This window comes from Rissa tridactyla, chromosome 8 (assembly GCF_028500815.1).
Source record: "Rissa tridactyla isolate bRisTri1 chromosome 8, bRisTri1.patW.cur.20221130, whole genome shotgun sequence".
In the NCBI taxonomy this organism is placed as follows: Eukaryota; Metazoa; Chordata; class Aves; order Charadriiformes; family Laridae; genus Rissa; species Rissa tridactyla.
The window spans coordinates 52645807-52663132 of NC_071473.1; the positions used below are offsets into that span (position 1 = coordinate 52645807).

At 40.4% G+C, this 17326-nt stretch overlaps 1 protein-coding gene across 17 annotated transcripts in view; it reads right to left on the minus strand.

Moving 5' to 3' along the window:
* DOCK7 (dedicator of cytokinesis 7) overlaps positions 1 to 17326 on the minus strand; it is a 117509-nt gene that overhangs the window by 65843 nt on the left and 34340 nt on the right. For all 17 annotated transcript variants that reach the window (XM_054212727.1, XM_054212737.1, XM_054212736.1 and 14 more), the window contains 11 exons: positions 17098 to 17166; positions 14300 to 14429; positions 13981 to 14193; positions 13480 to 13565; positions 11253 to 11319; positions 9870 to 10019; positions 7820 to 7900; positions 5404 to 5569; positions 4591 to 4733; positions 2251 to 2344; positions 528 to 690 (listed from right to left, as the gene is read on the minus strand). In XM_054212727.1, coding sequence (XP_054068702.1) covers positions 528 to 690; positions 2251 to 2344; positions 4591 to 4733; positions 5404 to 5569; positions 7820 to 7900; positions 9870 to 10019; positions 11253 to 11319; positions 13480 to 13565; positions 13981 to 14193; positions 14300 to 14429; positions 17098 to 17166 — 1362 coding nt within the window. The remainder of the gene's footprint in view (positions 1 to 527; positions 691 to 2250; positions 2345 to 4590; positions 4734 to 5403; positions 5570 to 7819; positions 7901 to 9869; positions 10020 to 11252; positions 11320 to 13479; positions 13566 to 13980; positions 14194 to 14299; positions 14430 to 17097; positions 17167 to 17326) is intronic.

A 17326-nucleotide genomic window follows, 5' to 3' on the forward strand; every position in this document is an offset into this window, starting at 1 on the left:
AGGTTATTGTTTTCCAAGAAACTTTAGAAAAATTTCTTATCTTCCAGATCTTCAGAAGGCTTTTTTCAAGCATTGTAAACAAAGAAATTGCTTTTAAACCAAAATGGAAATATGAACAAAGGGATTACGCATTTTCTTCACTTTTGTCCCTCACTTTAAAGAAAAAAAGTAAGTCACTGAAAGTGTCAGAAGTAATAAAAACAGCAAGACAATTATAATTTTAGCAGACAGACAAATTAAAAAACCTCCATAAAACTGAAAAGAATTCAATTAAATTTCACTGTGGATTTTGGGAAATGGCGAAACCTCTCTCATGTTCTTGTTCACAGCCAAGTTTTATGCAAATATGTTTGTCCCTTCACAACTGTGTATTTTCTGCTGTGTCAGTCTGGACCCTTTCTGTGCCCCTGGCACAGCGGGTCTCCTGATACAGCAAGTTTTGCAACAGAACAGATGATAAGATAGGAATTTCTAGACTTGCCAGTCTCTCAGGCCCTGAAATGTGACATGTATTTCAAAACTCTAACCTGTATGTGGTATTTGGAACGTAGACATCCCTGGCAGGAAACTCCAGGATTTCTCTTGTCGGTCTAACTCTGCTGTCTGGGTAAAGTTTGACTTGCAGCAACTCTGGAGTTAGACAGTAATGGGGATTCTCTGGAGCTGGAGATATGTCTATCTTTAATTGAGCTGTAAGAAGAAAATGATTTTATTACAATAAATAGAAGTTCATTTAAATGAAAAAGCATATTCATGCTTTGTTTCTTTAGGTTAATATCCTATATATTCATTTCATAAATAAACAAATGATAAATTACAGCTAATGTGTATTTGTTAAAAATAAGCAACAGTGAATCAACTGATATCTAGGGCAATTTGGGTACCAGATAATAAGAACCAGCAGAGAAGATGTATCTTAACAAGTTCAAATGTTGTTCTCATAGAAAGCTGCAGAACTACAGTCTAGATAATGCCACTGTGAGGCCCAACTATAGTTAATATAGTCAAAGTCTCATCAGGAATCTTGCCTATCAAACCATAAGGGTACATCATGAGTTGCTGAAAGCTAATCCGCGTCAAGTTTATTGAATATTTTCCTTAGCAAATCAGCTGACAGTACTGCCAGCACACTTATTGTTGGTGGATGGCACCGAGGCTGGAACGACTGTAAAAACTTGGAAGACGAGAGTTGGAAAAATGGCATCAAATGTGAAACATAAGAAAGAGCAAAGGACTTGCATTAAGAAGGAGAAGCCAAACATACAAACATTAAAAATAATAATAATTGGCATGGATCACTCTGTAGAAAAGGGCTGGGTGGCAGCAGTGACAATAAGCCAGTGTCCAGAAGAAAGCTACAGCCATTCTAAGTGCCGTGTCATGTGTAAGACACTGGATACAAATTCACCTGCTTTGCTTGGCATAAGGTCTCAGGAGGAGCAGCACAACCGGTTTAGAGCACCGTGCTCGAAGAAAAGCATGGACAGGTTAAAGAAACTCTAGCAAAGACTAACAAGACAATTTTAAAATCACAACCTTTGGGGAAGGGTTGAAAAAACCTGAGATTGGTTAGGCTACGAAACGGAGGCGAGCAAGAGTGAACTAATAACAGCGTTCAAGTACTTGAAAGGTTGTGATAACTGCCCTGAGGGCATGACAGGCCATAATCAGATTAATTTGCAGAAAGATAATTTTGCAAAGTTTTCTTAATACCTAACCTCAGTACAAGGACAGATGAGCGCTGGGAGAGATGATCTAAGGAAGCGGTAGGATTGCTGTCACCGGAGATTTTGAAGAACAGGTTAAGTAAATATTGTCAGGAATAGCACAGGTCAGGGACCAGTGATGTTTCGCTGCTGGTGTGACAGCGTTTTTATTTCCCTTTCTCAAACAGAGGTGGAGTCTGTTCCTATTAACCAAGTGGGAGCCAGGAGAGAGATCTCCTTTCAGCTGGAGAGTGGTATTTTACTCGGGAAAACAGAGGCTCCTCAGCCCCTGCTGGCTTTAGGGCTTTGAGGTTTGCATCCTCTTTTCACAGATACTGCTCTCAGAGTGCCAGGAGCTCCATGTGCACATGTACCAGTGAAAAACCTGCCAAAATGCCATCTTTAGTGCTTGTGGTCTACCAGGGATTGCTGTCGATGACTTCTTAGGGTTTTTTCATCTGCTCACTTATAAGAACTGGGTGGCAACTGGAATGACTAACCAAATACCTTAACATGTGTGAGGCAAAAACATCTCGTTCAATACCTGTGATGGGTCTCAATCTCCGTAACACTGATGATGGCCGTCTCATGTCAGCAAGGAACTTGTACAAATCTTCATCGCTCAGGCGATCACCCTCCTATTGGATGGTGGGAAGAAAATGGTTATCTACACAGCCCTTCAGGACTGTGAGAGAATGAATAAACCACCTAATACTATAGTCTCTCTCCTCTTCTCTTTCCTCTAATATCAAAATGTACCTTCCCAGAACAAGGTGTTAAGATTAACATGCTAAATTACAGCTCATTTCTCCATCCTTTTTCCTTCTTTTTTTCCTTATTAATCATCGTGACAGCTGCAGGAACTTCTCATTGGAAACCTTTTCTCTCCCCATCAATATTATCTTTTTCAAAACTGAGAATGGCTGTTAGAAGATTTCCCCAAAATATCCAATTTTTAGCAAGTATAATAGTTTGAAAAAGTATCTGTCATTCAGGTAGCGATCCTCATTCCCTCTCCCCTGCCTTCTTTTGGTAGGAGTCTAAAAGAGTTACTTTTCAGAAGTGTTAAGAAACGGTGGGAAGTAGAAGGAATCTGCTGTCAGTCTTCCTTCTGCCACATTCTAGTAGCTCAGAGTTTCATTAATTTTGGAAACATTATAGAAAATGTGACTCTGCCACCCTCTAACTATCCAAAAGCAGAAGATATCTGATACTAAAGGTAATAAATCACAATAAAAAAAGAAGCAAAAGGAAGGAGAAAAACGCTGGGTAGTATTCAATTAATTGTACTGAACAGGAGAAAAGGAAGGGAAGATAAAAAATAAAAGATACAGAAGAACCAGAAACTTAAATTCTTAAATCAATGTTCAGCATTTTTTAAAGGACAAATTAACAAAACAAGCTGTTTCAAAGTTGTCAAGTGAAAAAAACCTCAACAAAGTAAATAAATATATGATTCGGTAATGCATCACTAACTTGGTGAACTGGTGTACGTTACGAAGAGGGCTGCAGAACATGATGGGTGGAACGCCCGCATTAGCAGTGCTGTCATACATTTTTTTTCTCACTATCTACATTTTGGGTGAATAAGTTACAGAACTGCATGTTATTAACGCCCCAAGTAAAAGGAACTCCCTGCGCTGCTCTGGGTCACTGAGACCCCAGAGATACCATTCGCAGAGCCTGATTTCACTCATCCCGAGTCTCATGGAAGCACAGAGCAGCAGAGGCACGAGTCACCCTCCACTTACACGGTTTGCACCACGATAACTTCATGCCCTTGATGTCATTTCTCCTTATTTACATTGCTATATTTAAAAGCAGACTTTGGATGGCTATCCACAGTGAAAGTGGCATGTAACCAAAACAATCGGGGGGGGAAGAGCTTAACCAACTTTCAGTATATAGAATTTAAATCTTTGTATTCCCAACGATTAAGAAATCAGTCCAAAAAATATCTGGTTGTACACTATTAAATCCCTTTTTATACACAAAGGTGACATTGAAATAACAATTTTCCTTAACCAGATATGGCATTAAGCAAATCTTAGCAAAAATTAATGAACGGAAACCGTTTTCTAAGCTTAGTTAAAAATTTGATTCCGTTTAGCCATGTTTTCGACTGCTTCTCAGGAAAATCCCAAGCTCTGGCTAGGAAAATCTGCCACTCAGCAAAGCCGCATCAGAAGTGAAATGCTTTGTTCTCTCAGGCATCCCTGGATGTGTCCAGGGAACTGACGCCAACCTCAAAACACACTGATGAACCTGGTCCTGAGCCTGCTGATGTTTCAATGGGATTGTCTGTCACCCGATGAAACCAAAGGAGTCGACTGACCATCGTGATACAGGCTATGCAACTGCTAGACAGGACAAATACCTGGAATACTTTTTGGCATATACTAACCCAAAGAAGTTACCCTCAGTTTTTATGAACTTGCTTCTATGAGCGTTTTATCCAAATATGTTTACCAAAAGGCCAGGCAGTGATTTTTCCAATGCACGTTAGAAAAACCTGGAGCAAAATATACTGGTGTTCTTCTGGGGAGACCCAGTTCCATTCGTTGGAGTGGTTAAGTCGCTATGCCATAATGATGCTTTGTCATTCAAGTCAAAACCGGCTAACAGTTTCTAATTCCAGGACGTAATTATTCACAGTAAATTTATTGAAAGAATCCACCAATTGACTGTGGACCCACTGCTGGCAGAATTAAGCACATGACATAATAAACCCACTGTACGCTGTTCAGATATCCTGTGATCAGGGAACAGACATTACATGCATTGAAAGCACCACAAATTAATCATTCAGGTCTAAACTGACTTCGCATGATCAAATCACTCTGTCCAAGGAGCAACTCCTTAATTAGATAGCTTCATACAATACCTGTTTAAAGAAGTTTGTCACTGTCAAAGTAGCTGGTCTAAAACTGGTCAAATTGCAAGCCTCATCCCCACTTGTGGTTCTTTCTAATGAACGCCTCCCGACAATACTGGAATTTCGCCTCTCTGACCACGATCCTTTACGTTCTTCAAGAAATACAAAATGAAAAGGGGGAGGAATTAAAACAAAAAGAAGAAAAACAATTGTCCGAGAGCGTACTTTTGTTCCAACCAGGATTTTCTACACAAGAAGATAGCTGCTGCTTTTGGAAATTATGCAATAAGCGTGATAGAAGAGGTGGTTATGCTGAGACAATCACACTCCTGAGGCATCAGGAGGCTATGAAGCACAGCTGACTACTTCTGCTCCTCTCACAGCAACCTCACCCCAGTGCCTTACTGCTATTATAAAAGTCTTTATCGTGTGGAGATTTATGTATTTCTCTTCCTCTGAAAGATGATGAAGTTGGCAGTTTTGGGGATGCTGAAGAGCAGTTTCAGATGAGCTGTGTGGTTCACAAAGATTAATCCACTCCTTTGGAAAATGTTCATCAGCCTGTAACGCACGCTTAGTCTTAGAAGCCTGGTTTTAAATAATATAACAGATGGTTTGCTTGTAAAATCCTTGAAAGATAAATCCATTTGTTATCATGGACTTTTCTGTTCTATTTCAACCATGACCCAAGACTATCAGTAGGCCTAGGGCAGGGGGAGGAGGGAGATAAAAAGGAGCAACGGCAGACACAGGGTATGAATCAAGACTTCAGTAAACTCTGGATTTGCCCACATTCCCTCATGCAGGTGCCAGATACTGTACCTCCTGTGCCAACTTCTACTTCCGTGGAATCTCTTTCCAAGCTTCCAGCGCTGCTCACAATGTTCATTAAATGAATGGCCGTCCAGGCAAAAGGCATTCGATACTTGCCCAGTCTTTGGCAAAACTGTTCCGCCTGGCATTTCAGTTTTTCCAACTTTTCCTTATTCTGAGAAGAGAATATTCAAGAGATTAAAAGGAGAGGAACGGGAAAAAAAAGGTTCATTTAGCGAAATCAGTAAGTCACAATGGTATCTTTTCTAACTTGCAATGATTTTGTGCTTCAATAGCACCTTCTAGAGGAGGATCACTAAGCGCTGGGCAATCAGACCTCTGCTTCGCAACACTGCCATCGGGCCAACAGTACCAGACACGGCACGGCCCAAGGGTCAGAGCAGCTGGTTTCATGCTCTTGAGCCTCCTGAACAGCCTCATCTGTCCACCGTCCTTTTAAGAAAAGCTGAATTTTACTCTGTGAAGTCTGAAATGCTCTTTCTTAATGTCATTTTATGCAGCAGGTGCTCAAATCATCTGGAGTTGCGTGGGAAACTGAAAACATTCTTCAAATAAGCAGTATCATACTCATTTTACTGAGGAAAAAAAGGATTAAGAAAGAACTTTTCCATAATTCTGTATATTAAAGAGCAAGGTTTTTGCTTTAGAAAGGTTGTTACCTACAGGCCTTTAAGAAGTTCCCAGACAGGGGGCTGCATAACACCAGAGAGTTCTATTACTCACGTTCTTCTAATTCAGGACATGCTTATGCATCTTGCTGGGAAGGAGACCTTGAAAAAATCCCCTTTTCACCTACATTCCCAAGCATCCTGCAAATCCAATTCCAAAATTTCACCTAGGCTTATGTCAACTCATTGGTCACAGCAAATGTATTTTTTTACTTTCCTTATCTATATACCTGAGGTGAAAAATACCCATTTCTCATATTGTGGTGCAGTGATATAAAGACAGAGATAGACAAAAAATGTGAATGAATATATTCTTAGCTGAAGAAGAACTTTAGGAAGGCAAAACTTTGGTAGAGTTTGATCGGAATTAAGAAATGAACATCCCAGCTCCTTTGAAAAAAGCATAATGGAAAACCTCTTAATCACAGAAGGGCTGGCATCCTCACTATTACCCTTTAATCTTCACTTGGCTCAGCCCAATTGTACAAGAAACTAGGAACCATTTCTGAGTCCCATAAGCACTGCTTCACGTTCTATGTACCCAAGGTTTCCTTTCCAAGCTCTCTTGCACGTCTCACAAACAGGAGTTGTAAAATAACATACTGAGCTCAAGTCAGAGATTTCTCATTCTGACTGCTAGTAAAATCAGAGATTTTCTATGCTGTAACCACTGTTGTATTGGAGAAAGCCCTTCAGAAAAACAAAATAGTAGCCAGTGGGTGAAAAGATGGAGGAAAGGCCGTAGTCCAGGTGCCACTGAATTCTGCGGGTGCTACCAGCATTCCTGCTTGCTCCGGAACCTACCAAACCTGCCATTCCCACCCAGACTCCAGTACGCTACAATGAGCCACCAGCTGACAACTGCAGGGAATAAAACGGCATTCTTCCCTGCAGGAAAATCTCTCCTTTTAGTCCTGCAAGGAGACAGGCTGCATTTAAACATGCAAAGGAAAGACAAAGAGTCAGTCAAATTGGGGCAGGTCCATGCCACCCACTGCACTTTAAAATGCCCAGGACTTTACTGCACAGGACAATGCCCAAACTGTTGAAGGCAGGAATTAAAGTAACAGTGTTAATAAAAAGAGCAAACACTAAAGTATAAAGATTTAAAACTACCCTTACTCTTCGTAAAAAGGACAGTTTCATCCTGCTGTTGAGTGTGACCCTTCTTTACAGTATTAGGAAAAAGAAAAATCAGCAGAATATAGCTTAAAAAAAGAACCAGAAATGCACTGCAATTCAAAACCAGGCCCGATGGAGAATCTCCTGTTAACATATCTCATCCACTTTATAACCTTTCCAGAGGAAGGCAGAGGTACTGTGATGTGGTTAAGCTGCAGAAGCAATGGAAAAGTTGAAATTTTACTGCAAATTCACATCAAAGGCTGCCTTCGCTTGACCCAGCTACAAGCACACAGCTGATCCTTTGGGACAGGGAATCACAGATGACTGAGCTTGATGGGAACCACACATCTCCCCTGTCGGCCACAAAAACTGATGACCTTTAACTACTCTACCCCAATAAGGCATCAAGATTCAAGGTGTTTGACTCTTCTTTGGCCTTTAGAATTTGACTAGATTCTTAATTAAAAATAGATCCCTTTAACAACAGGAACAGTACCAATGGCTGTTAAGTCCAAGGTAAAAGAAGATAATTTATGTTGAATTTGTTAATACCAAAATGCCTTAAAGTGCTTGCAGCCAAATTTAAGCAAAACATCAAAAAAAAATCTTACCTTTGCTGCATCCGATTCTTTAAAAATCATATAGGGCTCTGCACACTCCCCGATATCTCCCTGTTGTAATACTTTTTCCAGCTGCGAAGGGAAAATGAACCATTATGAGGACATGTATCCAGCAAGGATTGTTAAATTAAACAAACACTAGGAAGCAAAAACATTCTTTCAAAAGAGTTAAAGCTTGATTTCCCTTTGTGAGGCAGGGCACAAGCACTGCACTCAAGTTGTTAGAGCCATTAAGTTCCCAGATCTCGGGCTGTAACTGAATCACAAGTGTAAAATATAGGTTCAAAGGGAACATATACCACTTCACTTTGATCGGTTCTAGAGCCACTTTCAGTTCCTTCTTAAGGTCTTAAAGACACTTTACACTGTCTTCAGCATCATCACTTCAGAATTCTATTCTTATTTCTGTTCTCCATATTAAGGACCTATTGCAGCAGCACAGAAAGGTGGCTCAGGTGCGCTCAGCTAAAACAAGCACTGTTTTAAAATCAGTGTTTTTTCAACTCAAATAATGAAATAATCAAATATTTAAAATTAGCCAAAGAGTAGATGTCTGCTTCTGAAGTCTCCAAGTCAATGCCTCTTCAATACAAAACTACTTAACACTCAGTTTCTAACAGAAATATCTTCCCTACCATATGCACGAAGACTGTTTCAGAGGCATCCTGGCCCTCCCTCCCACGCCTGCTACAGCGTGCACATTGTTATTAGATTAGAATATCTTTAAACTTCTCCCATGCTTATAAAGTGCCATTCATACCTGTCTATTAGCAGAACCCCAAGAGGCTACCACAATATAAAGAACAAAACTACTTTCCATCGAATCTTGCACTTCTGGTGAGTTTATGCCAGCAATACCAGCTGTCTGAAAAGCGGTTTCCCAATGAGTAAGACCCATGTGAAAATTCACCCCACGAGGCACGCTACGCATCTGTTCTTATTTCTCCCTGACTATATCCTTTTCATCATCAAATCAAAAAATCACCTAAGGCACCAGCTCCTCTTGGATCACTGGTTTTACGAGCACCAACGTGCAGTCACAAGCTCTTTCGGACAGATCCCCATCTCAGAAATATGGGGTTCTCTCTTCCTCGTGTCTTGTAAAAATCAGAAGAGTGAATATGTGTGCACAGGCGGAACATGATTTTTAGAAGGAATTGAGAGTATCATACCAAAAATTGGAGATCAGAATATGCTCCAACACTACTGAAAGCCTTATTCTCACCTGGGACTGTTTTATCATGCCACAAAGCCTTAATTAATTTTCAAAAGCTTATTTCTCAAATAAGAAGCAGTTCATGAAGAGCTTGCGCAAACCTCAGTCAACAGGGTTCCCAAAACACAGCACTTAGCTGGCCGGCAATGTAACCACCGCCTGCGAACTGAAAGCATGTATTGAACTCCTCTTTTTACTGCAGGATGATTTTTATGCAGAGACCAGCCAAAAATCTGATTCAAATGCCAAGCTGAGCTAGTAACATTTGTGCGCTCATTGAATCAAGTGAAAGAAGAGAAAATAACTTTTATCTTTGTGTACTTTATTCCAGGAGTGACCAATGTGGCATTTTATTTCGATTATGGATTTCACTCTCTTAGCAATTTCGATTCTTAAGGACATTTGAAAATCTGGCTTAAGGGCATATATCATTTTTGAAATGAGATTCAGATCAATATGTATTTTTAAATCACTCACTTATCTATCATCTTAAGGAGTCAGCACATTGTTTCATATGAAAACCAAGGTCAAGCCCCAGAAAGCTGCTTTATATCAAGCAAACCTTTGTGCTCTTTTCAGTTTTGTGATAATACAACAATGCATATCTCCACTGAACTGTTTCTGTTACAAAGGAACTTCGCGTACTAAGTGAGAATATCTGAAATGAAACAGAATTCTGTGGTGTCAGTGTTTACACTTTTGAGAATAGAATTCTGCTCTCCAAATGTAAATAAGAAGTCAACTAGCCAGGCAGACTTGTTTATATTTTATTTTAAACAGAAAACAAGAGACGATAATAATTTAAATTTCTCCGGCATTTCTTACCTTTATTACCAGAAAGACATCTTGAGAGGGGTAAGTGATAGAAAAAATGGCAGATCTGGCCAGCGTGGATATAGCAGCAGGGGGCACATGTGGACGAAGCATTCCCTTCATTTGCTCAGAGTTTAAATCAAAGTAGAAATTTTCTGAAATCTAAGGAAGAAATTGAGTAGCTTCAAGCATTAGTTATACTTTTGGGGGGGGGGGTAAGCTCTTCATAAACACAACGGACAATTTCAAAAGACAAGTGAAAAAACTACCTTTCAAACCATGTATAAAAAGAAAAACAAAACGGCCTGTTCATTAAGAAATCAAGGCAGGACAGTGGGAAAGAAGGAACTGGAGCCAACAATACACGTTACCTATAAAATTTCCTCCACCTCCTTTAAGGTATGCAGTCCCATCACAGGACTAGGAATTACAACTGCTATCTGAATTGAAAATAACAAAGTATCAAAATAGAAAATGATTTTTAAGATCCTTCACAGAAAAAGAAAAAAACAAAACATCTTGAAGGCGAGACAGTGAGCTTTCTACACCGAAGCGCCAAATCCTTGACTGTATTAAGACTTCAAAGCCAAAGTGAATGTGAGCTGGTTATCAACACCAGAGGTCACTAAAGAACTTACTACATGAGAGAAAAAAAATGGAGTAATGAGATGATAAAATTGGCTTATGAAATGTGATTTAAATATTAAACAAAGTTCACATAATATTCCACATACTCTCATCTACATAACTTAAAACTCAATGCATTAAATTCAAGTCTTAAAGAGATAAATGTCAAAATGCATATTTTTAACATTTTTCTCTCTACTACTGCTAATATCTTGAATTAGGAAAACTAAAAGACTCTTCAAATATTAAATACAGAACATAAAGAGGGGAATAAATGTATTTTGCATTCCCTATAACTTAGATGCTGAAAAGACTGCTCAGTTTTGTTTTGATTTTAGCAATTTTAGCGTGTATGACTTTCTTGTGCATTATTTAAAATGTTACTTGGACACACACCATCCTGAATCATGAAAAAGAGATTAAGAAAATCATAAAAACTTAATCTAAATAAAAGGTTTCAGTTACTTAAGGTCTCTCTGGGGAAGAGACTTTTGAAAACCAAGATTGGACAATATATATATTCTGATTTTAGGCACTCCCATATTAGATAATATTTTTAGAAAAGTGGTTATACTTCAACTGTGTTACTAAGCAGAAAAAGAACACACAAGATGGTTTGTGAAATGCCTTCATCGTTCTTCCAACCACCAGTATGTCACTGTGTTCATAAAGGTTTGCTTCCAGAATTAATTCCTCCTTTTTTTTTTTTAAATACAGGTTTGTAATGCTTCAGTGGAAATGTCATTACTCAAGTAATTAAAAACCTACCTTTTTCTTTTCTTTAACATCATACAAAGCCAAACTTGCAAAAATGGGCTCAATTTCTATCTCAAACCTTAAAAGGAAGAAACACATAACATCAGTTGACTTGCATTTTGTCAGAAAGAAAGAGCTACCCTCTCCCCAGATCCTTCCTGGGCCATGGCTGACCACCGATAAACCAAGACGTCAGGAACAGCCGAGCCAACCTAAGGGTGTCCTCCTGCTGAAAAGGGATCTTGCTCTCCAATTTTCCCCCCATTCCTCTCCTGTCCCACTTCCTCTGCGTCGCCTCTGCTCGTTTCCACCAGGACACGCACTGGCGCTCCCTGCACCTTCTAAAAGCCATTTCAACTCATTGACCCAACAGAACGGTTGGGATTAGGGCCACAGGGCATAAAGCATACTTCTACAAATGTTTTTATCCTCTTCAAGTGTTGTTTGAAAGCTAAGCAAAGCAGCCTAATAGCTTCCTTAAAGGGAGAGGAATTATTAATTGGGACAGCTGGACCACTGAGCTCCTCTAATTACCTTGAGAAGTTTTCCTATGCGCTAATTTACTACGCCGAGCTGTTCATGGGGCTAAATGGCCAACCTCATGGTTTCCTCTCAGCATTACTGACCAGAAAGCTCCTTCCCCTCCAGAGTCGGGGACAGCCATTTTGGCAATTTTCAACATTTAACTTTTGTCAGAAAATACCAATATCTCAAAAACGCTCTCAGAAAGGTGTCAGTTTTTCAGAGTAACTGTTATCAAGTATTTACACTAACTGAAACACTTCCAGTGAAAACACCAACCTACCACATAGAGCTGAACTTACTGTTAAATCACCTGGGAAGTTAAAGAAAGTAAAGAACATTCAAAACCTGCCCCTACACCATAGTGAGCAGGGCCTGACTTGCCATCCTCCTGTCTGCACAGCCTCCCCATGAAATCAATGCCCGATCCACGGTGGGACACCCCCACACAACCGCTCCTCGCACAGAGCTCTCAGCTTTTCAGCCTGGAACTCTTCCTGCCAACAGGGAGAACAACATACAGGACCGCATCACCAAACAGGAATTTTCTCTAGTTTTGCAACAAAGGTGAGATTAACCTGAAAATGAACCTGCTTAGGTCATCTTAGCCTTCTCCCTGGGAAAGAGACCACACACTTCTTTTTGACCACGTATAAGATAGCATGATCTTGGATGCTCGCTATTACGGAGATTACTTTGGTACACAAACAAGCAGGTTTATAGCAGATTTGCTATAAATTTACAGCCAGCAAGAGATGCTTTAATAGCAGAAAGCATTAATTTCCAGCATCTAACTTATTTATGCTAAAGAGACCATCCTTTGGAGAGGAAGCTCCACTGCTACTGCATATTATGTTGTTCCAGTTCATAAAAGGCTGCAAAATCAGTTCATCTCTATGGCTATATTAGGTCCTGGAGTACTCTACGAGCAGGAGATATGTCCCACACATATATCTCAGTTATGAGCCACAATGTAGTCTAACTGGAGCTCTCTAATAAGAAGGGTTGACCTAACTGAGGACACAGAAGATGAATACAGCAGTGTGGAAAATCAGTTTTGTACTTTATTTCTCCAAGGGAATAACAGTAAAATTTTACCTTGTATTATTAGAGAAGAGTTATAGGCAATGAACCAGCTGCAGGTAACCCTATATTCAGGAGCTCCACTTCATTAAACTTGTTTAACAGGTTTCTATTCCTCCAGTTAACGCTTGCTAAGTATATAAAGTCTTCACTCTTAAAGGGACACAGTCAAGGTTGTTGAGCCTAAACTTTGGCAAAGCTTTGGCTGTCTTAGGTTTTAAAGCTTAAGCATTTTTAATCTTTTTTTTTTTTGCCCACTTAAACATCCTTGTTACAGAGCTGAACACCAATGACTGGCCAACTTCAGAGCCCTGAACGAGCGTGGTGAAGTGTGTGTGCTAGTAACACAGAACAGGTATAGCTACAGACTGGCTGAAAAGCAACACAGAGAAAAGCCAAAGAAGGCGAACGCTTTCTGTATCACACCACTAAAGAAAGTCTTGAAGATAAAACTGTCTGACACACAGTACTGTGTAACTTAACGTTTATAGAACTAACCTTTAAGCCTATGACCAACCAAACAATGTTACATCCCTTCAACAAGCGGCAGAGTTATTCCAGATGCACGTGGATACAAGAGCAGATTTAAATTCTCCATTTCAGTAATGCAGCTGTCTGTTGGAGGGATACTTACTTCAGGGACAAACACTTCACCAGGAGTCTTTGGCCAAAGTGTTCTTTGGGTACTTCAGGGACGCTAAGTCGTTCTATAGGCTCCTCCTGAAATTCGTCACAGGAACAGCAATTTAGAGACACGACACTTGTACAAACCACTAATACCATTATGAACCAAACATATGTATCACTTTTTTCTTCTAAGATACTAGCATCAATTTAATCCGAAGCTTACCAGCATGTTGCATTCAGCAGCAGCTATAAATATGCTAAATTAAATCCCTTTAATGTTTCTACATTATGGGGGATTGCATAACTATAAAGGAAATCCAATCTCCAGAAAGTAATATCTATGGCAAGACAATATGCTAAAAAACACGTGACCCGCAAGATAGCTAAGGTTCTCATGGATATTAAACACGGGTGATCTTAACCCCTTTAAATCTGTGGCAGACTGACAATTTTCACATTCCCTATATCCTTCACTTTTTTAGTCTCACCCACATGTATATAAAAATACCTCATCTGGTGCTGGATGTAGTGCAAAAAGCTCCTTATGCCTACTGGACTTCCTCTGATCTTCATTGTGGTGGTCAATCTCTTCATTCGGGGTTCGGTCCAGTAGGTTTGGGAGAAGGGCATCTGGAAGGGAGTTCTTCAGATCAAAAATACTGCATGCCCAGCTGCCCCGGGGAGTATCGTCAATCGACATTGAACGTCGTTTAAGGTCATCCTGAGATTCAACAAATTAAAAGCAACTTATAATGGGAAAGCGACTGCACTTTTAAAACGCGGCTATAAATTAGGTTTTATGTAGCAAGGTTTTAAAGGCACATTACTTGTTCATCCTGGTAACTGTTGCCATCTGGAGCTTCGTCAGACTCAAAGATCTGTTTGGGGAGCCCCTTTTGCCTCTCCTTCTGTTTGTCTAAGGTGTTGGGATTAAATCCAGTTCCCAGCTTGTGATATCTGAAAACAAAGTATTTCACAATGCATTCTTAGCATCCTTGTTGACCCCAAACCCAGGAGGAGAATTGCAGAACAAACCCCATATTATCAGTGTGGGTCATCTCAAAGCATAAACTGCTCTCTGCAAACAGTATTTCCAGTCATCCTGCACTGTAGCTGGGTAATAATCCATCAACCAGTATTCCAGTACTACAATGTGACTCTGTTCGACTATAAAACAACCCTGGGTGATGTCAAAAGAAGTATTATCAATGGCCAATTAAGGTCATCATAAAACACGCGATTGTGATGCCAAGCTTAAAGCAGGCCAAGAACATGGGGATGGAAGGCCAGCAGTTCTGCTGGAGCAAGCACTGACATGGAGCAGACAGTGCTAATACCTTTAAAACCAAAACACCAACTTCAGGTGGGACTGCATGAAGCGCAGAAGTCCTGAGCGCCTCTGGAAAACACATGGCTTTCCGACCCCAACTAAAACGAGCATCTTCCTAGAGCATCTTTACAAGCAGAATCGTGTCCTTCAGAGCCTTCCATGGTGTAAGAGCGCTTGCTAGTAAACAGTCTGTCTGCTGTTGCTGACAAGATCAGATCTCTTTGACTAACAAATTTTTGGATACCAAATGGCACTGTGTCTATATTTACACACACATATGGCCAGAGCCACAGTCTCCTTACAATACGCGCTCTAAGTCAGTTCCCGAAGTAGTGCTGGGGTCACATCTAGAATTAATTGTTCTTATCCTGCCCCGTTACTAAAGTTACCACAGGAGGATGCACAGGCACGTGAAAACCATGGACGTGCTAGGAGTGAATAATGAAAGCGAGGAGGAGGAGGAGGAAAGCATTTTCCTCACTAGGTTATAATTCTTGAGAGCTGAACAATACGATCTGGATAATCCTCACCTGGATGTCTGCATCTCAATCACAGCTCCACCAACAAGCGTGAATTCATTCTAAATCAGACCTGACTTCAGCGGTGCTTGTGATCATTGCTGCCATCACTCTAGCATACAGAAATTATTCCATAAGGTTGAAATTAGATTATGCTATTGGTTTTTTTCAGGCCACTGAAGAAAACTTATTTACCTTTTCCAATACCATTAAAGTAATCACTGAATGGATAGATTTGCCTGCCCCAAAAAGCACTTTGGTTACAAAGATCTGTAGACAGAGACTGACATAAAGATTGTTTCCTCTGGAGTGAGGGCGAGAGAAGGATACCACATAAGAAGTCATGTTCTTCTAAACCTAGAAGAGAGAGATTTTGTGCCCCCAGAGCTAGGCAAAGCACCCGTAACCATCCAATAGGATGGATTAAGAGAAACCTGTTAGAATCCTTGAAAAACAATTCAGTCCTTCTCAGCCATGCTTTCAGGTTCTTCTCCTGCTCCTGCTTCTACCCAGTCCAGTGCCATGATTTTATCCAAGTGAAAACTGCTATGACTGTTTATGGACGTGCTTCTCCTCCTTTGAAGGGGCAAGACAACCCTTGGCTGTAGTGCAACGATCACTCAGCACACCTTCAACCCACTCAGGCAACTCTGATGTCTTTAGCTTCATGCCTTCCCTGACCCAGAACGGAACCTGCAGCTGATCTGCACAGGACAGAAAGCTCTACTGCCTCCAACTAAACCTCCTCAGCGCAGGAATCACAGCCAGGTATTCCAGATACCAGCGAAAGTCGCTGAGAAACCAGGAGGTGTGCTGGCTGGGTGGGTCACATTGTCCAACCCTGCTGCACCTTCTAGACTCTGCCCACGAAGGCTGGGAGTTAATAAAGCTTCTCTCTCTCTCGGGTTTCTTTCTGGGTGGGTTTTTTTTTGGTAGGCGATTACAAAACACATTTTTATTAGGTCATCTGTGCACTGCAGAGCATATCTTCAGCATCCCCTGAAGTGGTTCTCAGGACAACATTAAACCAGTGAATTGTAGCAACTGCCACAAGGGCAGAGCTGTAGCTGTAGTCAAGTCGTTTGTAGGTGATGCACATCACACGGATCACTTACTCCTTGACAGCAGCTCTTGAAGACATCAGACTTTCAATCATCCAAGAGCGTGTGTGTTCCAAGTAAAGCTACTCAGAAGCCTTCCTGCTAATTTGCATAAATTAATAAAACGCACACACATTCTCTAAACTGCTAACTCATTAGGTAAATGTTGTGATAGTTCACATATTAACAATTGTTTGTTTAAATTACGTACTTTCTCAAAGTCTCTCTGGGAACAAATGCAAGCTGCAGAGGGCACCTTATCTACTAGGTGGTTGTGACTGCACATACATCTCACTTTGTTACAAAATTAGTGCAACTTCTCTCTAAAAAGAGCTAAAAAGATACGGAACAAAGAAAGAAACGAATGCTGAAAGTAATCTTACTTGTTTGCATTCCCTAATTTCTTTACCACCCCAGACGAGCAACTGCTGACTAAAATGGCCTAGATTTTCAAAAATGCCCCTCAGGGTTTTGACGTCTCAGATCTAATTTTCAAAACACAAAGCATCATTTCATCTAAACACAAAGCATCAGTTCAGCTGAGCTGGGCAACTAAAAGTCAGGGCACATGGAATCAGTAGCCAGGACAATAATTTGTGAGCCTCCTCATACCAGCTAGCCATCCTGCAAAACTTTAAATATGAAATCAAGCTGACAAATACCACGGGGGAACTCACTTTCTGTTCACAATCGCCCAGTCTTCCGTGTAACTTCTTACACAGTCCCTCACATGAGGGTCCATCTCACTGTTAAGAGAATAAAAACAAACACCTTCAAAATCACAGAAGTGATAATGACCTCTTAAATATCCATACTTCCACTTCGGTTTGTATTTTCTCTTTCAGGCATTTACAGAGAAAAATTCCAGGCTTCAGCCTTGGAGGTGCTCAAATGCAGAACAATTCA